This window comes from Nestor notabilis, unplaced genomic scaffold, assembly GCF_000696875.1.
Source record: "Nestor notabilis isolate BGI_N333 unplaced genomic scaffold, ASM69687v1 scaffold25738, whole genome shotgun sequence".
In the NCBI taxonomy this organism is placed as follows: Eukaryota; Metazoa; Chordata; class Aves; order Psittaciformes; family Psittacidae; genus Nestor; species Nestor notabilis.
The window spans coordinates 11,640-31,754 of NW_009941906.1; the positions used below are offsets into that span (position 1 = coordinate 11,640).

General features: G+C 37.0%; 1 protein-coding gene across 1 annotated transcript; it reads right to left on the reverse strand.

Annotated features, from left to right (window-relative positions):
- Positions 1–250: 250 nt before the first annotated feature.
- Positions 251–20,050, reverse strand: SYCP1 (synaptonemal complex protein 1). The gene is made up of 31 exons (XM_010021127.1): positions 19,943–20,050; positions 18,860–18,941; positions 18,639–18,685; positions 17,151–17,315; positions 16,256–16,323; positions 16,006–16,079; positions 15,138–15,196; positions 14,048–14,117; positions 13,357–13,430; positions 12,347–12,455; positions 11,977–12,071; positions 11,655–11,839; positions 11,312–11,379; positions 10,158–10,219; positions 9,384–9,488; positions 8,376–8,479; positions 7,977–8,094; positions 7,662–7,732; positions 6,946–7,027; positions 6,767–6,829; positions 6,376–6,438; positions 5,635–5,697; positions 4,940–5,056; positions 4,216–4,326; positions 3,480–3,572; positions 2,703–2,777; positions 2,338–2,397; positions 2,018–2,197; positions 922–1,065; positions 478–564; positions 251–394 (listed from the first exon to the last, which is right to left on the reverse strand). The coding sequence occupies exons 1-31, from the start codon at positions 20,048–20,050 to the stop codon at positions 251–253; spliced, it is 2,946 nt and encodes a 981-aa protein (XP_010019429.1).
- Between the last annotated feature and the right edge of the window lie 65 nt (positions 20,051–20,115).

Genomic DNA, 20,115 nt, shown 5'->3' on the forward strand with positions numbered 1-20,115 from the left:
TCTCAACATTTAAAAATGGGCTTATTTGTCTCCCGACTTCGTGTAGTGTAGTGGATGAAATGCAAAACCTGCTCTGCAGCTGGATGGAGTTACGTATCTAGAACATTTAAGTGTATAAAGGAAACGAATGTAGTATTAAACATACTGAGTAGGACAGGAAAATGCAACAATGTACTAACTCTGAGAGAATACTACTACTGTGGCTGCACTCATCAGACCATGCTAAGGCACTGGTCAGTTTGTTGTCAGTTTAAGTAAAGAGCTTCTCAGCTTCTTTCATTTTCCTTTTCCTGTCCAGTTTGGAAACTGCAGTCCATCCTGCCTCACGCATCTTCCTCATAGTTGACAATTTCAGCACAGAGCCTGGGGTCTTCACATTTAATGTAGCTGCTTTCTAAGAAGAGAAACCAAGTCATTCAGTTGTTCCTATAACCCATTTGATTCACTGGTTTGATGTGAAAACAGAAGCTAAGGTACCTTTTTTGGTGTCATGGTATACAAGTGTGAAGCCTGAGGATAATCCCTGTACAGGTTTTTAAACATTTCTTCCTCTGAGACTAGGCTCTAAGAAAAAAAAAAGGGTTACTTAATCCAACTATGTGCAAAACAATCTTCTCTTTGCTCCTGGTGGGGTATTAGAGTATTAAAAAAGCCAGTTGGGATGTTACTATGAAGCCTCACAGTTCAATAAAAACAATGTAAAATGTCATTATATGAGTGAGTAGATTTTTTTATACAGTACTGTCTGTCAAAGAGTTACTCATTCTGTAGATATAAATGCAATTCCAGAGAGAATCATTGAAATACAGATATACACACACAATTGTCTTGGATACAGAACCCCACATGCTTTCTACACATTCTTATATATAGCAGTGTGCATGAGGAACTGTAAGTGTGCTCTTTGCTCTCTGATTTTACCAGGAGGTCACTTTGCTCGGAGCTGTCTGACTGCGTGTCCAGCTGGAGCAGCACTTTCTGCTTCTTCCTCATGCTCTGCTCTGAGAGCACATTTGTGCTTTCACTCTGCAGTTTCTGTAGTGGAGGAGTCTTTATCATGTAACCCTGGGAAAGAAAATATTTATAATTGTTCATTCTATTTTCAGTGGCAATTATAGAACGTAAAACCCAAACTCATACCCCAGTTTACAGACTGATGGCAGGAAGATTAGAGAGGTGCTGTGGAACAATTCATTATCCTTCCATCCAGAATGTGGAGCAAAGACCCAGACAAAGGGAAAACAAACAATAGTCCCTTCTCTGTTGCCAAACAAGGAGAATGAACACGAAGCTGTGGGAGAACTGAGTTTTATGGCTGATTATATTTAACTTCTCCAAGTTTATCTACAGAAACTCAGAGTATTCCAAATTGTAGCTCCTACATGCAGCCTATAACCAACAGTCAAGGAAACGCCATCAGACAAACTGCAGTAACAAGCTTTCAGAAAGACACTGCTATTGACATCAAGAACCAGATTGGTTTTACTTAAATAGTTCTTTTTCTAGAAGATAAACTCCTCAGAGACATTGCAATGGAACAGTGCCATCCTTTTTTGAAAGGATAACAGAAAAATGGTAGCTGCATCTTAACAATAGAAACAAACATGACGTATGAGCTGCTGACAGGCTTTACAGTTCTGCTGAAGCAGCCAGGAATATTCTGACAGTTTTTACAGCTACACAAGCTATTTTGTGTTCCATAGAGAAAAATGTGCCTTTTAAAAGAGACACCACTTTTCTTTTAAGTAAAAGAATCCTAGAGACATTATTAAATTCACAGTCCCTCTAAGACAGGAATTGTTACTGTTAACAGACAAGTTAAGGAACAAGGAGAATTACACACAGTGGGAGCCTTTATACAAGCTGGTATCTCTATGAATACATTTTGGGGTTTTGTGGCTATCTACCTCTTAAATCCCTGCTTATCCCAACAAAAAATAAATAAGCAGCTACACAGAAATAAGAAATACAGTCAAAAAAGTAAACCAAGACCAATTCACTGTTATGAGTTACAGACCTTGAATGATGGACTACCCAGGGGACTCTTTGCAGATACTGAAGGAGGCATTTTAGTCTTTTCCATCATGTTGACTTTTGTAGGAATATCATTTGGAGACTTTTTATTCTTCATATTAATAGATTCATAGTCCAGATCAAATTGAGGTTTAGGAGTCTCAGCAAAATGAGTCTGTATTTTCTAATATGAAAAAGGTTTAAATTAAAAGCATTTCAGTGTCTTTTGTTGAATGTAGGTTATTTAACATGAACTTCAGTTAGATTGCACATGTATAAATATTACCAAACTCTAAAATTAATTAATGATAAGGTTAAAGATACCTTGTGCTTCTTCTCATTTTCAGGAGCCATATTTTGGAGGGCTTTTTTTGCAAGATTCTCCTAAAAAGAGTTGTGATAGGAAGTAAATATTGTATTTGAATTCAGCTGTTGAAATCTTTCTTTGCTATTTCTTCCCTGCTTCCCTCATAACTTACCAACTGAAGAGTAATGTAAAACACTCACTACCACCAGGAGTGAGACCTAATGACTGCAGAGAGCATCGAGCTCTTGAAATCAGACAGCGAGTGAGAGCAAGACTTAGAATCAAAGGTGCACTTCACAGCTCTCATTATTACAGTGCCCAAGACCAGGCCAAGCATGTCACCCAAACTGCTAAATCTGATTTGAACCGAACCAAACCAAACCTTCTCTTCAATTTCTGCTTTAAGCTGTTCCTTAAGGGATGACAGTTCACTTTTCAAACACGAGAGCTCATTCTCCTAGAAAAAATCAGACAGGATAGGATTAACTATGGTTAACCTGGAAAAAAGATCATGGTCTAAAATGAGACAGTAATTAATAGCAGTATTCCTTCTAAACAAAAGAAAATTCCATTTGTTCAAGAGAGCTACTTGTTCATAAGGTTGTGCTGAGGGGTGGCTACAATGATGTTTCAGAATGATTCAATCACTAGAATAGGAGATGATCAAAGAAGCAGCTGGGGGAGGATGATGCAACTCTAGCCTGGAAGTTTTGTTTCAGTTAGTTTGTTTTTGAAAGAGCTGAAGTAAGAAACTAAGGTACTAAGAAACAGGTACTTGACCAGATCTGTTCAAGGTAAGAACTTCAAACACTTGTGAGAATAAGGCAGGGAGGTAGAATCAAACTATTTAATACAAACATTTCTTATTCAGTGAGGTTAAAACATGTCACATTATCAGGAAAAGCAGACAGTAAAGCAGAGCTACTCAGATGTATTTTTAAAAACAGCTGGGACTTTTTAATGCACAGAATAAAATCTGTAAATAACAGCAAAGACAAATTATGGGGTTGATCTTTACTGTTCTCTCCCACTAAAGCAGACACTTAATCCCCCCAAGTGTTAAATAGGAAGAAGTCTAATATGATATTTATAATTATATTAGATTTTCAGGACAGTAGCCCCTCCGTTGAATTAGTCAGTGCTGAAGAGTTTACCTTACCAATGCTCTCTTTGATGAGAACTGCTCTTGATCTTTTACTTTATAAAGTTTTAACTCAGTATCTTTTTCTTCAACCATTTTATCATATTCATGCTACGTTAAGAAATAGACAACAAATTAATGACGTGACTAAACATTAGCATTACAGATCTACCATGTCTTAAAACATTACACCTTTTTTCAAATAAGGCTCTTCTGAACATTCAAAAATTGCCATGAACAAACATTGATGCTTTAGCAGAAACTGTGAACCAGAAAACGCAGAAGCAGTATTATTCTGTGGGCTGACAGAGAATGCTTTATCTCTAGGCAGGGGCATGTGCTCCAGCACATAAAAGCCATATTATTTGTGTTAATGGTACCTGCTAAATATATGCAAACCAGAGTCATTAGGAATGTAAATTAACATCTGTTAAACTGCTGAAGGTGCCAAAGTGATCTCCTCAAAGAGAGGCCCCAAACTGATACTGAACCACATGGCATTAGGATGGTACCAAAGGGAGCCTGAATATCAAAACAAAAACATCCTAAAAACTTAGATAACTGGAATGTATCTGCCAATAAAGCAAGTTTTCACAATATGTATTTATTTTTAATGAGATGTCAGCATATGTTCAACTTTATTTTCCTGGACTCAGGTCTTTATTAAGAAGTTTCTCTAATTAGTAATATTCTGGTTTTTACAGGTTTTTACTTGGCACAGTATCACACATTACACATCACAGAAATCTCTTACTTTGTGCTTTTCCATAAGTGCCACCATTTCAGTTATCTTGTGCTGACATCGGATATCAGTTTCTCTCTGAACTGCTGCTGCTTCATGAACAAGCAACTTCATTCTTTCCACCTGTTAGTAACAGCTTTCATTTAATTCATGAACAATTATCAACAACATACATACCTTTTCCTAAAAGAATCTCAGTTTCATTATTTTTTACCCCTGTGGGTGCAGTGTATCTACAATGTAAATTGCATTTACTGTAGTCTTCATCTGCTTTTAAGATGACTTTTATACAGGTTGTTAAAGTAGGCAAATAAACCTAGATTAAAAGTACAGCCGTTCCCCCATGGCAGACAAGCGTCATTTCAGACCACACGGCCGTTTCAAGCCCCCTGCCCTCATGTACTTAGATATTACCATCCAAAAAGTGAGGGCAGAAAAATACTGGGAAAAGTTATAATCTAATTTGCTTATGCAGTATTTATACCAAGAACAGAGTGTCTGTGAACAGTACATTGACAAAAAGGTTTTTTAACTGGCTTTTTATTCTTCAAGACATACACAAACGCTTCAGCTTACAGATCTAAGGCACTAAAGCTTTGCTCACGTGCATACACAAGAAGTTCCATTTATGTTGGTAAGACTGCTACATAAGAGCAAGGACTCTGGCTGATACAGCTCCATAAACCCAACATATATTACAAAAACAAAAGTTGCAGTAAAAATTAATAGCTCTCACCTCTTCAAGAAGTTTACTTTCATTTACTTTTTTTGTTTCAACTTCCTTCTCAAAGATGTCAATTTTTTCCTTATGTTGCTTGTTCATATTTTCCATCTCTAACTCTAATTTATTCACCTTTTGAGAATGCAGAATTATTGCTGTTATTTGTTCAGGAACAAATAGGCTCAAGTAGAACCACTCTTACTTTTCATGTATGTGATTGAACTGTTCCCCATTTAATGTTCAGGTTTTTTTCATAGAGTTGAACCTTGGCCTGAAGCGAGTTAGAAAATGCTCATAGAAACAATGGCAACACAACAATGGGAAAGTCAGACCACTCCAGTTTTGTGCACCCCAGGCAATAACACAGTCCAAAAGCTCAAGGTTTTTCTTTTCTATTTCAGTGGGTGGCATTAGCGAACAAAGTTCTAGTGCACTATCAACCAAAAAAAGAAAGGGACTGCTTAGGAACATAATTCCATGAGATGTGATGCCCATCTATTACAAATGTTTCATAGCCTGGGCAGTGTCCAATGATTAAAACTGGAAGCATCTTCAAAAAACTATGGGCTCATTCCTGTAAAAATCTGTATCCCAGATCCCTAAACCAGTTAAGAACATGCTTACCATGTATTATCATTAACTACACTGGGACTTCAAACATTCACTCTTTGTGCTTTACCCTCCTCTTGCACATAGTTATTTAAACCCACCTTCCCTTCATAAATACTTGTCTTCTTGCTTTCTGCAGTGATTTTCTTTTTCAGCACCTTATTCTGTTAAAATGAAGTAAAACAAACACTACACTTTAATAAGTTCATAGAACTATGTAATGATTTCACTGCATCAAGTAGGTTGGAATCTTCATTCCATCTTTCAGCAAGCAGATAACTCCCTTTTTGTTGCGCAGTTCAAGTTCCAGATCAACTTTCTAAACAAAAGAGTGCTCACTACTGACTTGAATAATACTGTTACTTGATGACCTTATGAAAGCCTCCTCATGGGCAACAGCAGAGAATAACACATGAGGGTGGTGAATGGGAAGAAAAGCCAAGACGATGCTGACAAAAAATGTGCACGTCATGACAAAAAAGATACAAGCTATATATTTTTACAGTACAGTTATTAACAACTTGTCCTAATGCACAATTCCTTTCTACTATTGGTAACTGAGATAGGCCATTACCTCAAGGATATCTGCGAGACCATGTGCTGTATTACAATACTAGAAGTTTATTAAAGTTATTATTTCTTTTTTTGCATTTTTCAGAAGTAAGGATAATTTGAAAAATCAAGTAATTCCAAAGGTGACCCCTTAATTTACTCAGTTAGGATAAGAGATGTTATAAATCACACGGATATATCTAAATATATCACAGTACACAAAAACTGTTGAAAAGTTACCACAAAACACCATGGTTTATGTATATGTGAATTTTAACAACTGTACGTACCTCCTGTTGCAACTCTTCAATGCATTTGTTCTTATTTTCCACTTGTTTCTTTAAAGTATTCAACTAAAAGAGATATTTTAAGCAGTAGTTAAGAAACTCCTAAAAAATTGCGCCCTGTGTCAGAGATTATTGTCGATGTTTCTTAAACATGCATTTGCACAGTCTGACCAATTCCAGTGGGACTGAAACACACGTGTGACAATGATTAGAGTTTTAACCATAAAGTGCTGCAAGGATTTTGCTAGCCCAGTATCACCAACATTAGCAGCAGTGCACCATTTCCTCAGTGGTTGTAGAGTTTAGAAAGAGGAGGAAAAAGGAAGAAGTTCACAATGTAACAATAATCTCGTATGAAGTTCTCCACATTCCATGAAAAACTAAACTTTCATACCTTATTTTCTAAAATTTTCAGTTGCTTTTCCTTTCTTGAAATTTCATTTTCAATGTTCTTTGCCTGGAATTGGAATTATAAACCTCTGATTTTTACAATAAGATTGTGAAATCCGTTATGATGTTAAAAAAAGAGATGCACTTATGTTTTTTCATGATAAAGCACAGGATATGGCATACATTTTCTTCTCTTTCATCCAGTTTACTTTTAATTTCTTCACCTTTCTTTGCCATCTTCTCCTTCAAAGATGCCAGTTCATTTCTAAATGCCAAATTAAAAAGCATTAGTAAATACCTATTTAATAACTTTAACTTCTTTTCACTACTGCTACTTATGAAGAGCTGCTAATATTGCTGATAAACTTCATAAATTGTTCAATGAAAACGTTCTTAAGAAAGATACAAAGTGACTGGGAAGCCAATCTCTGAACTGGACATATTTTTGTAAATATGGAAAGATGTTCCCCTTGAGTAAAACTGCATTTCAATCTGTAATATCACAATGCACCTAAGAAACATGAAGGCTGCCTGTCTAACTGTTGGTGGTACAGAGACTACTTCAGAGAGTACCATCAAACCAGTTTCACTTTCTCACACCCACTCCGTAACCTTTCATGCCTATTTTTATTTACTCCACCGCTAAATTACCGCAGAACAGGTCAGCTCTCTGTATGTAATATACAGCTAGGGCAAAAATGGTTCTGTAACAAGAGGTATTGCTAATCTGTAGAAACTTCTACATGGCCAACACTAATTTCTGTTTAGCTACAAAACCTAAAAAAAATTAAGCTAAAAATCAGAGAAAGCAGTATATGAACACAACATTGAAACTAACTGTGAAGGAATGGAGTCTACTTCCTTTAATGACATGTACATTGATATTTGGCTTTACTTGCCTCAGCTGGCCATTTGCTTCTTCCAGGTTTTCAACTAACTGCTTTGTATTTTCTTCTTTTTTCCTACTATCCTAAAGAAACACCCATGTAAGTAAGATGGATAAAATTCAAAGAGCCATCTGAAAAAATTCAAAGACATCTTAAGCAGCATCTTGACCTCCCTTATTCACAAGGGCAACTGCATCTCCTTTATATTTTAAACACAAAAAAGAGTTCAGATCCTCTACATAACCATGTCATATTGTAGTTTCCCATACAATTTGTATTTGAAATTGAACGTTGTCCTTTAAAAACAGCTGGAAGTTTGCAACTTGCCTCATGACTCTCTTGTAGTTTCTCCAGTTCTGTAGCCACAGCACTTTTCTCCTGTGCTATCTGCTCTTTTTCTAATGAAAGCTCATTGATATATGCTGTTAGTTGTTCATTCTTTAGCCTAATTTAAAACAAATGGTCAGTGGATTAAGAACATGTATTTAATGATTTCCTTTTAAGTTAAATTTATCCGTCACAAAAATGTTACCTCACACCAAAAGAAGTCCAGCCCTGTATTGACAGATTTATAAATGTAAGTACAAAACAGATGTTATACTATGCGCACAGGTTCAACTTTCATTAGAAAGCAATCATAGATCATTTCATTGTGTATCAAAGTAACTTCTTTGTAACACACACACAAAAGAACCTTAATACTATTTAAAAAAGCCCGTATCATACGCCTCTTGTTCAAGATCTGTGTTCAGTGCCTTAAGCTGGTCTAAATAATTTTGTTCCTTTTCAGCTGTACTGGTCAGTTGGACTTTCAAATCTTGGATTTCTTTCTGCAGAAGAAAAAGGAAGTGTTTTGAGTATACACATGTAAAATACAAGTCACGAAAGCTACCAGAAGTGAACTGCAACACAAAGCTTTAAGAAGAAACAAAATGACATGCCATAAACTAGCCAGCATATAACTTTAAATCTCTCTGTGGTGATGTGGAAGCTGTGTTAGATATTGAACTGATACACGTGCTAAATGTGTCTCTATTATAAGTCCAACTAGTCTGTAAAATTTCTGACCAAGGTAACTTTAAATTTTAAATAAAGACATTTGCTCACCTAAATAAAATAATAAAAAACCCCACAGAAATGCAGTACTATGTGTTAGAATAAGCACCTGTTTTGGATGCATCTCAAACCACAAAGCCAAACTCTTTCCTCTTAAATCTGCTGCCATTACAAGCTAAGGCAAACCTTGTAATGTGGTGCAGTTCATAATACAGAAATGTTTTGAATACAGTTTCCTCCAAATAACTGGTGATACACTGATACCACAGGCACTGGCAGGCAGTTGTTGGGAGGTTGGGGGAGCAGGGGGATTAGTTTTCAGGTGCAGCACATAATGGACTACTGGAATTTTGTATTACAGAAGGCTATGGAGGCAAATAGCATGAGGAGCATGCGTACGGGTGAACACGAACAAGTCCATAAACCGACAGCAAAGACAACTGACAGGGATGTGACCTCAAACATCCTTAATACAGGTACTGTAGGAAGGTGAAGGCAATGGCCCACAGATAACAGTGAGGCTCTTCTACTTTGCATCTTCTGCTGTCATTGTCATGACCAGAGCATAGGGTGGAACACTGGTCTGACCATGTGGAATCTCTTACTTCTTCTATACAAGCGATAATGTGCCACGTAACAATTTATTAATAACATGTTATTATCACCCTTTATTCAGACCTCTCTGATTTGCAGAACATTTTTCGTTTCTTTTTCTCTCTCCTGCAAATCTTCTAAAGTAGCCTCAAGATCTTGCTTTTTCACTAGAAGTCCTTCAACTTTTCCCTGTTTAAGAATGCCAGTGAATCTCACGTCAGAAAATTCAACGCACAGTATATAAGGAACAAAAACCATGGTAAAATGCAAACCTGGTTTCCCTCTATCTGACTTTAGGTGATGAAATTTCTTGTTAGAATTGTAAATACAAGATCATAACAAAAATAATCCTGTATTAAAATTGTACTTCATATAGCTTAGACTTCGTAAGAGAAAATGGGCCTGTGTCACAGTGCAATAGGGTTTGCAGAGATCACAGCTAAATACGTCAGGAAGCTTCCCTGTAAGTAGGAACAGAACACCCTAACAGGAATACATGGAACAGGGTGTTATACCCCAAAAAAGACCTTTTGCAGGCTCTTAAATGTTTTCTTAGCATGGAGGATGCCTCACCATAACTAGCACCCCACAAACAACAAAGTAAGCACAACAGATTTGTGAAGTAATTCTCTCTAGTGCCAAAAATTAGTAGATCCCTCAGCCTTAAATGTCATGTGCATAGTGCTCGTGAGATTTAAGCTAATGGGGCTAAGAAAAACCCCAAACAGGTAAGGAATATTAATAGCAATATTAAAGCAGATTAGACAGTGTTTATATATGGTATTTAAGATCCTCCCAAAGCAAGAGAGACCTGAGATGAAAAGCAAATCCCATGAGACTAATAAAATGAACATTTACCAGTGTTTCCGACAGCTCTTCCAGTCGCATTTCTTTGTCACATGTTAGTTTAGTCATCTCTTCTACAGCACATGTAATGTAACATTAATTGAACAGAAATAGTTTTACATATTTAGCAGGGAGTAGAAAGCATTTCTCCCTCTGCAGTTCCCAGCTTTCAAAACTTGATGGATTAAGTTCAGAAATTGTAAAGCTAAATTATGACTTCATTGAAATGTAGAGTTGAAAAAAAATATTCAGAAAGACATTAGCAAATATATATTTGAAGAGAAACTAATCATTTGCCTTCAGTAAAATCCAGAGGCTATTGTGTTTTCCACAATCAAATAAACTGTAGTCTGGCAGAATGGAGTCATCTCAAAGTATTGATCTATCTGCATTTTTCCAGAAAAAAATATCTGTATTGAAGATAATCTCATGGATATGCTGAAAAGGGAAATCACTTATCAGTGATTAAAACTTAAAACGTTTTCTATATATACTTTCACATTACTGGTGTTGTTTGCAAGTACTGGACACCAAATTCATTTTTGCTCTGGAATTCTCACAGGTCACATCCCACCTTGTTCCAGACAAGCATTAGAAGCTGACTTTGGAATGCTTTTCCTTAGTTGGCCTCAGTACACACAAGGACATAAAATTCTATTTCCCATCTATCATATCAGGACTAGAGACACATGCTGCGCATTGGGAAAACAGTGCTAAAGAGGAAGCTCTTCCTCTGGGGGCTAAGCAGTGCAGATCTAGAAATCACAGGGTATCAAAGCAATGCTTAAAGTTAACTGCTGTCAGTGTGATTCTACATCCAACATGGGGAGAGTGCTCTGCAGGAAAGTTTAATCCAAATGGTGTGTCCCTACCACAAGCTACAGAAGGAATTCCTGGAATCTGCTGCTTAACCAGCTCTCAAATAGGTGTTTAACTGGAAGAGTGCAGAGAGACCAAAATGACTTCCAAGAGAATCCATGCACCTATGGTCTTACTACTACAGCTCTGCACAGCGCTGCTGTGGGACTGTTGCCAGCTACAACAACTACCAAAGGGAGTCAGATTAGTAAAAAGAGATTTTAGCATTCCTGACAGGTACAGGGTGCTGTAAAACCAAATATTTTTATTACTACCTAGCTCATTTTCCTTCTTTCTACAAACCTTACCCAGTTCAGCAGATTTATTTCTGAGCTCCAAGGTCAGTAGCTTTGACTCATCTTCATACTTCTTTGATCTAAGAAAATGGTAATTGGAAAAAAAAAAAAAAAAGTATAGTACAAAGGGCTGCATTTGCAACTTAAAGGACAATAAGACAACAGGACAAGGTGCAATGGCCATAAACTAAACCACAGGAAGTTTCACCTCAAAATGAGGAAGAACTTTCCACTGGGGATGGCAGAGCACTGGAACAGGCTGCCCAGGGAGGTTGTGGAGTCTCCCTCTCAGTAGCTCAGTAATATAGTGTTTTACCTATGAGATCCTTCTTTGAATTGAAACTGTTTAACTTACCTATTTTGCTCTTTTTGCAGCAAGCTTTTCAAATTGGAAATGGAAGTCTCAAACTCCTCTCTCAGGGATGCATGCAAAGCCTTAGTCTTTTTACATTCTTCTACCTGTGCTTCTTTTTCTCCAGTCATCTCAATTAATGCTTTCACTGCAGTCTGCAGTTCAGCTTCTAAGCTCTTCTGAGTAACCTTCAAAGAAATTATATCATTTCTAAAGGTGTTTTGCAACAAACAGCTACAGCTGTTTCAAATATAACGGATCACAAATTATTTATGCAATTAGTCATCTAATCTATTTATACTAGAAAGCTATAAGCAAGCTGTACCTCTATTTTTTGCAATGAAACTTTGGCCTCTTCCAGCTCTGCCCTCAAATGTTCTTGACTGATCCGAGATTCCTTCAGCATTTCTCCTTCATGTCCTAAGAAGAAAGACACATGCTTACATTTAAGAAAAAGAGGAGATTTACTAAAAAATGCTTGCATTCCTATTTTACAGACCAATATATTCCTATAACTGAACCCAGTTACATAATGTACTCGTCATAGTTTGTTAGCAGTTTCAGTTCCACACAAAAATATGGCCTGCAAGGACCCAAAATTCTGCTGCTGACTAGTAACAGGGTAAAATTATCATCGTTCTGTTCTCTATACCTTATAACCAACTACATGCTAACATAGCAGAGAGAACTCTTACTTTTTGCTTCTTCTAAGGCAGCAATCTTATTTTTTGATTCCTGCAGCTGAGTCTCCATATCTCTTATTATATCATCTTTTTCATCACTCTGTATGGTAAGAGCTGAAATCTGACAAAATTAAAATAATATCACCATGAGGTCTGGATAAAAGGACAGATTTTCATTTTGATTGTGCACTGTGTATCATTAGCAACATACTACTGCCAGTCAAGTTAAATAAGGTGTTCAGTCTTAGCCAAATATTGATCAAGTCATATTTCTCGGAATGAAAAAGCTCTACAGTTCAAAATCAAAACATTAATTTCAACAAACTAAGATGGAACATGACTACAGTTAGTGGAATCTGACTTAAATGCAGCTCCAGCTGGTATTTTTGTCCTTTCTACTGATGCTGAGAAACATTCCTTCCCCTTTGCAATGTCACATAATCATAGAATGGTTCACCCATCCTCAGAAAAAACAACTCTTGACCTTCCCAGACACAGACAGATGCTCAGCTTCTCAGAGTCCTGCTTACAAACTGAAAACTATTACCACGATTAACTTCCTCCAGTTGATCAGTCTCCTATTATAGCTACCTCATCACCAATACAAAACTCTACTCTAATCTCAGATTCCTAAACTCTCTTACCAGCCTGTGGTCTGATATGCACTATAATCCTTCACACCTTCCTTAACTATGAGGAGTGATGACTGCTTTGCTAATTTTATGCTTCTGCACAAGCCACTTGATAAAGACAAGTATACGTATCGAGAACAGAAAGAGTATCCAGTGCTTACATGATGTTTTTAAATCCTGTCACTAAACTATCCCTTGTTGTGATACAGCAGCTTCATTGCACCCTTCCAAAACACAAATGTTACAAACAATTAAGCACTTTTATAATAATTTTTTTCATTTGACCTATCAGTAAGTCACGAAAGCAAAAGAAAGTTCAAATATCAAAGAAACCATGAGATTTGTTTCAAAACTAAAGCTGTACATGTTAGATTGTAAAAGTGAACAAACCTGCTTTTCCTTCACACTGACTTCCAGTTGGCATTCTTTTTCAAGCTTGTCCACTTTTTCTGCTTCTTCTTTTACTTTTGAGAAATAGTGATATCCACAGTTAATACACGAGCTAAAATATACTCCAAGTTAAATACAATTTCCAGTTTAAGATTGCTTATCATTTGCTGTAAAATTTGTTTCCTAAAGAGTAACTGCTGAGGTCGTGCTTTAAATTGTTTTCTAATCAGACAAAAAAATTTTTGTGCCTGCTTTCCACAGAATTGGTCCATTATTTCATGAATTATTTAATAGTTTGTTACAGGAAACAAACAGAAATGCACACGTAGAAATGAAAGAGGCACACAGGATTGTAAAGAAAGCAAATATTTACTTAAAATTTCTGTGGCTGCACACTAGTGCATTTTCATTTAAATAAACCTGTACTTCACAGACAAAACTTAAGACTTTTGAGTGACTATTTGAAAAATAAAGTTCCAAATCTGACCCAGTGAAAAACCAATAAAAGGGTCCAGGAATTTAATTAGCAGGCAGCACGAATAAAAGTGGGTCCAGACTGCCAGTGTTAACTGTTCACCATCTCAGCACTTTGTATCTTTCTGGCCTGAAACCCTGAAACTGAATGCAATAAATTCTATGAAATACGGAAGTGTTAATCCCACAGCATCAAAACAATAAACACAATTCTCACATTTGAAACACATTTCCAGTCTGGTGTTCTCTGCTTGCACACGAAGCTCTTCAAATGCCACTATCATCCTCTAAAAATAAAATTCAGTATGCAAGTTCATATAAAACTAAGTACATTCAGTAATGAAGAATTATGTTCATGCTTTGTAAACAGTGTTGCAAGATCATTCACAGTTGTAGGAGAAATTTTGTTAAAAACAAAATTCAAAGCACAAACATATCTTAACAGGATGTTTTAACTTTTCAAAGTTGGAAGTTTAAGAATTTCTGTACTCAAGAACTAAACAATTTCAAGGAAGAAACATTTTTACTGATCCATGTTTGTAGATTCCTAACACAATGAAGTTCTGCTTTTCTTAGTTGTCACAGCAACCCATAATTAACCATTACAACATGTATTCTCTGACCCTGCTTAATAGCAAGTTCATCACTCCGGAACAATGATGCCCCACATTTTTCTATTATAAATACATGAGTGCTTTGTCTTCCATAATGGAATAATTTATGACAAAAATACAATTAATTTATTTATTTGTCAAAACTTCACTTCTTTTACAAATTAAAAAGGTAAAACTTCCCTTTCGGTCAAGGAATATTCATACCTTATACTTCTTGCTCCACACAAAATCACCAGTTTTCATAATAAATGTTCATGTTCTCTGTCACACTCAAAACTGAAATTAATTTTCTTTGTTCATCTTTATTTCATATTGCACTTTACATTAAATAAAATTACCTAACAGAATAACCCTACTATACCTGACAAATTCAGTTAGGTGAAACAGAGCACAGAAAGCAGACAGAAGTTATGGCAGTCACCTAATGCTAAGCAGATGATACGGATCTACATCCATCCCAAACACTGCTGCATTTTATCCCATTACTATGCTCTATAGCGATACAAAAATAACTCTTGAAAAGGGACTGAAAATCTGACCTCCTGCATCATATGTGACTGTTGTAATCACTTTATCAATATGGAACATTCTCTGTACAAATAGTATCTCAAGATATGCACGTAACTCAGACAGCTCCATATATCCATATAACTCACATCACATTTGAGCCTTTTTACAAGCTACATCACTTACTTCAACGTTGTTATTAAGTTCCTCGTATAGTTGTCTTGTTTCTTCTCTTTCATGTTCATCTATCAAAGTAAGAACACACAGTTATCCTTTTGAAAAACAATCTCAGCTGTCCAAGCCCTTACAGTTAAACAGCATAATAAATTAGAAAAGGAATTACAGGCTCTTATTTAAAAAGCAAGGTGCTAAAAGCTATATAATCTGTGCAAATTGTATGTTCCACTGAAACATCAGGCAAGCTCAGCTTTCAAATTTCCTTTGCAATCTCACTTTCCTGTGATAGTGTAATTCTGTATCAATTTATGTAACTATATTTAAATTTTGACAGAGTAATGTTGTTGAGTATTAATGGATCAAAAATTATAGTGTTTGAATAATTGTAATACAAGGTTTAGCACTGAATTTCTTCTCATCAGCAGATACCCAAGACCACAGAACTGTCATTACAGAACTGTAACAATACTTCATCTCCACTTCACAAGTCTGAACATATTCAGGGTATCTGGATGGGACTGAAGAACATCAGTGGGCTGACAACACTTCAGAAGTGGCTGCTAGTGGCTAATCACGGTTGCTTTACACTGCCTTAAACCAGTAGAAGTATTCAGAGACCTAAATAGCTTCCAGGCATGTAACCTTTTAGCAAACCATCATACCAACTTCAGAAATCCTCTAGATTTAACATTACAAAACCCATATGAGTATTAGTCCTATGGCTTCACTTCTAATCTTTCTCTGATGCAGAGCCACCTACAGTTTATCTCAACCAGGAAATGGATCTGCAATCAAATGATGGCTTTTTTCCTTTGTTAGACTAGAGAAAGCTGGAAGTACCTTTACTTTCACAAATCAAAATTTAAGCAGCATTTACATTTGGTGGACTTCTCTGTGAAGTGAGTACAGGTCTCCTTGAGCAGGTTACACAGATGCCTTGAGGCGCTGTTTCTAGAAGACGGAAAAAATACCGTGGTATGTTGTCACAGAAATGCATGGTACTTTGCATACCTAAGTAGTAACACTGGAAATGCCCCAATGACCTTTATGATGTAACAGCTGCTAGCACAGTTCTCAGCATGAAAACAAATTATTTGCATAAAAACGTAGCTGACTGTATTACTTACTCTTTTAAGAGATCTTTATTTTCAGATAGCTCATCTTCCAGTTTTAAACTTAGTTTTTCATTTTCAAACTAATTTCACAGGGAACAAATAAAAAAACCACATTGTTACTGGAAAATGCACTAGAAATACACTCTCACTTCTCAAATCTCACATGGAAAAGTAATTTTCTGCATCAGAAGACAGCAAAATCCATTTTATCAGGCGCTACATGCTGAGCCATCTTTTGTTACAGTTGGCATGAAAGACGTAACAATAAACAATAATTTACCAGTAACTGAAACCCTCACAGGTATGTTGTTCATCCACACATTCACACACTACAGGTGCACACCCTTTCTCAGAACAACCATTTTCTGAAAGCAAAAGCCAAACAACCAGAGATGACGCAGTTACCAAACCAATGCAAACAAACAACAACAACAAAAAAGAAAGACGAAGAAATTGTTTAAAATACGTATTTCAGTCACAAAGCTGACGACCACTACCAGCGAGATTAGAAACTGGAATAAAGCAGAGTGCGTTTCTATATATGCTGAAAACTGCATGAGCATACTTTACAGACACAAAGAAGATGAGAACTTACTCAGTCTTGAAGAGGTTTCAGCACACACAGAGCAAGATGTGCATGTAAATAATACAAAGATGGAATGCACATTGTTAAAATGAGGAAAACTATTTTTAGAAACCAAAATGTTAGTTTTTCCTTTAGTAACAGTAGAGCCATAGGTCACTGGTATCCAGCCAAATAACTTCTTTGAAGTCATCACATTCAAAGTTCAAAAACTCTTCAACCTCTGCAACATTGTTTAGTATTTAATCACATGAATAATATTTTCATACTAAATCAGGAAGAACTTTCTCTTTACATGTTCAGTGGATATGGTACAATACTGGCCTGCAATTCCTGAATGGCTTTACGCTGCGCTTCAATAATCTTTCTGTTTTCCTGCAGTTTTCTTTCTTTCTGCTTTAGTTCTGACTCTACAGTTAGTTTCCATCTCTTGATCTTCTCAGCCTCTTTGTAGAGTTTTGAATACAATTCATTCACTGTTTCTATGTTCTATTAAAACAGATTCCACAATTTAATCTCAAATTTTAATCAATAATGTTGTAGATGCATATTTACCTCTTAGAAATATCATAGGAGTAATTTTTTTTTCCCCACAGATGGCAACACAAGCTTATCAAGAACCAAGGTTTAAACCTTTGTGTATCCACTATGCATGTATTGGCACATCACAGAACAAGTAAGAATCACAAACAAAAGTGAAAAATACCCCACTGCCCTCAGATACAGTGGCATTGCTAAATAGATATTCTTAAAGACATGGATAAATGCACTCCATCAAAGTCAATAAAAGTTTTGCTATAATGATCAGTAGAGCCAAGATTCCTCCAATTCTGCACATCATTTCCCTCTTCTTATTCCAAGAGATATTGCTGAGTTAAGTCAAACAGCTTCAGGGATCTTGTCCAGGACCACCTGTGATATGTTTTTGCAGTTAACTCATACATAAAGCAGGAATAAAAAGCAACCAACTTTGTGCTCTTCGAACATCTTTAAAGCACTGTACAAGGAACATTCGTTCAGTGGCTTAGGCAGGTAACAGTACACAGGCCGCAGGGCAGATCTGCAGCTTGTCTGAGGTATGATTTCACCTAACACTACCCTTATTTTGGCTACACCATGGTATTATTAGACTCCTGACTGTACTTTAATAGCTACCAGGGCTAAAAGAAGTTTAGTCCTCAGGGATATGAAAATGTTTAGGAGGACTGCAAGAAAATTTGTTCCATTTTGCTGCAGCACACAGCATTTTGTATCTGGAAAGCACAGTAATTTACTGCAAAAAAAACAAACAGCTTTACTGAGTTGTACTAAAGTAGAAAAACATTGGTAGAGATGCTGTGAGAAGAATCAGATGCTTGAGGAAACCCCTCCACTAAGTTCATTGTTTTATAGATAAAACAAAGTCAGACAAGGCCACTGGGATAACCTGCTTCAATTTTCCAAAGAATACTCTGACTTCAATCCTTCTGCCTTTCAACAGGCTATTCAGAACCAGTTTCACAAAGATATTAAGTGACTAAATCTTATTCTGATTAAAATTTCCAGACTTGCCAGGCCCTTAAAAAAACAAACAAACAAACTTAATTAAAAAAAAAAAAAGATTCACCTTAATATTTAAAGGTTTCTCTCCACTGAATCACAAATATCTTCTCTATGTGATTCAGCTTTAAATAGGAGACAAAAAATTATTATTCGCCACTGACTACTTCCTTTAGCCCTGAAGTATCTACTGAATAGTGCTTTAGGCAGTGTTTTGAGAACAAATTAAGAGGCCCTAGGAAATGAGATATGCAGAGTTTACACTTATCTGACCTCTTCATCTACCTCAGCGCCAAGTTTTACTTCCTGTGAAACTGCATCTGAAACATGAAGAGATTTTGATCAATGTATTAAAAAAAAACCAAACAAAAAACAGTGGGACAGTATTTATCAGGGTTGTGGCTATGAAATTGTTAAACTACACATGAAAAATGCCAACAATATGAAAAAAAATGCAACAAATGTGCCTGGTAAATGGCTCATTTCAGGCTTACCTGAGTTGGTGATTTCACCACGGTTTGGTGTACTCGTTACAAACGGCAAATTAAAGTCATCATCTGGGCATTTGTTAAAACCCTGCACAAATTTAAAAATTAGTTTCCTACATGTAGATTTGTAAAGAAGGATTATAAAAAACACGAAAAAAAATTAACATGAGCTAACATGAAAATAGACTTTTCCACTAAGCAGTCACCTGCCCACAGGTTACAAAGTCCGAGGCAGTGGCAACAGCTTTGGAACTCTCTCGTTGTGGTTCTTACTTCACAGTGGCTTTTCAAACTGTTAGTCTTAAGTAGTTTGTTTTACAGACTAGACTGTGGCCAACGTGGAAGCTTCTGATGACAAGAATTTATTAGCTACTGCATGCCTGTACACAGTTCCATGGTAGAGGACTCATGAAGCAACATGATTCCCCCCGCCGCCCCCCAGTCCAGTACTTGATACTTTCTACTTTACTCCCAAAAGTACTTCTAGAACACACCTGCTTATGTTTTAGCATTAACGTTTTACAAAGCGTCACAGAAATTTGCCTTGTAAATAGCGTAACTCATCTCCTGTCAGAGTATGACACTGGAATCTACATATATTTCATTAGGCACCTCAACATGAGCAAGTATCTTGTTGAATTCACACAACTCAGAGCATAGAGACAGAACATTTCACTGCACACTTGACCTGGTGGGACCAATAAATCAAAGTCAGTAAGGGTATCCCACTTCCTATCTGAACTGCCCACACCAAACGTGTTTATCACTGATGGTGCACACTTAAAATACAGAACAGATGCTCAAGAACACGATTCTTTTCGGGTTTGATAGGAAAAATAGGTAAAAATCTTTGAAATTAATACTTAGGATGTTTTCCCCCCAGCACCAGTCTCAACAGTTGGCTGAAAAACGAGGCCAGCGCCCACACTTCACGCATCTACATGCATGTGCTTTCCAGGAGGGACGCTCAGGACTGGAGAGCCTGGGAGCTCCCCGGAGGACCCTCCAACCCTTCCACCGCTCCCACCCCGCTCCTTAGCCGTCGCCTCCAGAGCAACACACGATAACGCAGGCGGCAGCGCCATTTACCCGACACAGCCCCGTCGCCCGAGCGCTCGCCTGGGGTTTCACTGCAGACACCTGCCCGCTGCTCAGGCGCGGAGGCACGAACAGTTTGAACGGCTTTTCTTTTTCCATGGCCTCGGAGAGCAAGAGGCGGGCGGCGGCGGCGCCTCTGCCCCGGCGCACCGGGCCCGCCGACT

Bases quoted from the DNA above. Each gene is read 5' to 3' on its own strand.
- SYCP1 (XM_010021127.1), bottom strand. From the start codon at position 20,050: ATGGAAAAAGAAAAGCCGTTCAAACTGTTCGTGCCTCCGCGCCTGAGC. The intron at 8,095-8,375 runs GTATGATACGGG...GTTTTAAATTAG, and splicing joins ACAGATCTTGAACAAGAGGC to GCTAAAGAATGAACAACTAA. The intron at 7,028-7,661 runs GCAAGTAAAGCC...TTTGGCATTTAG, and splicing joins GAAGCAAATGGCCAGCTGAG to AAATGAACTGGCATCTTTGA.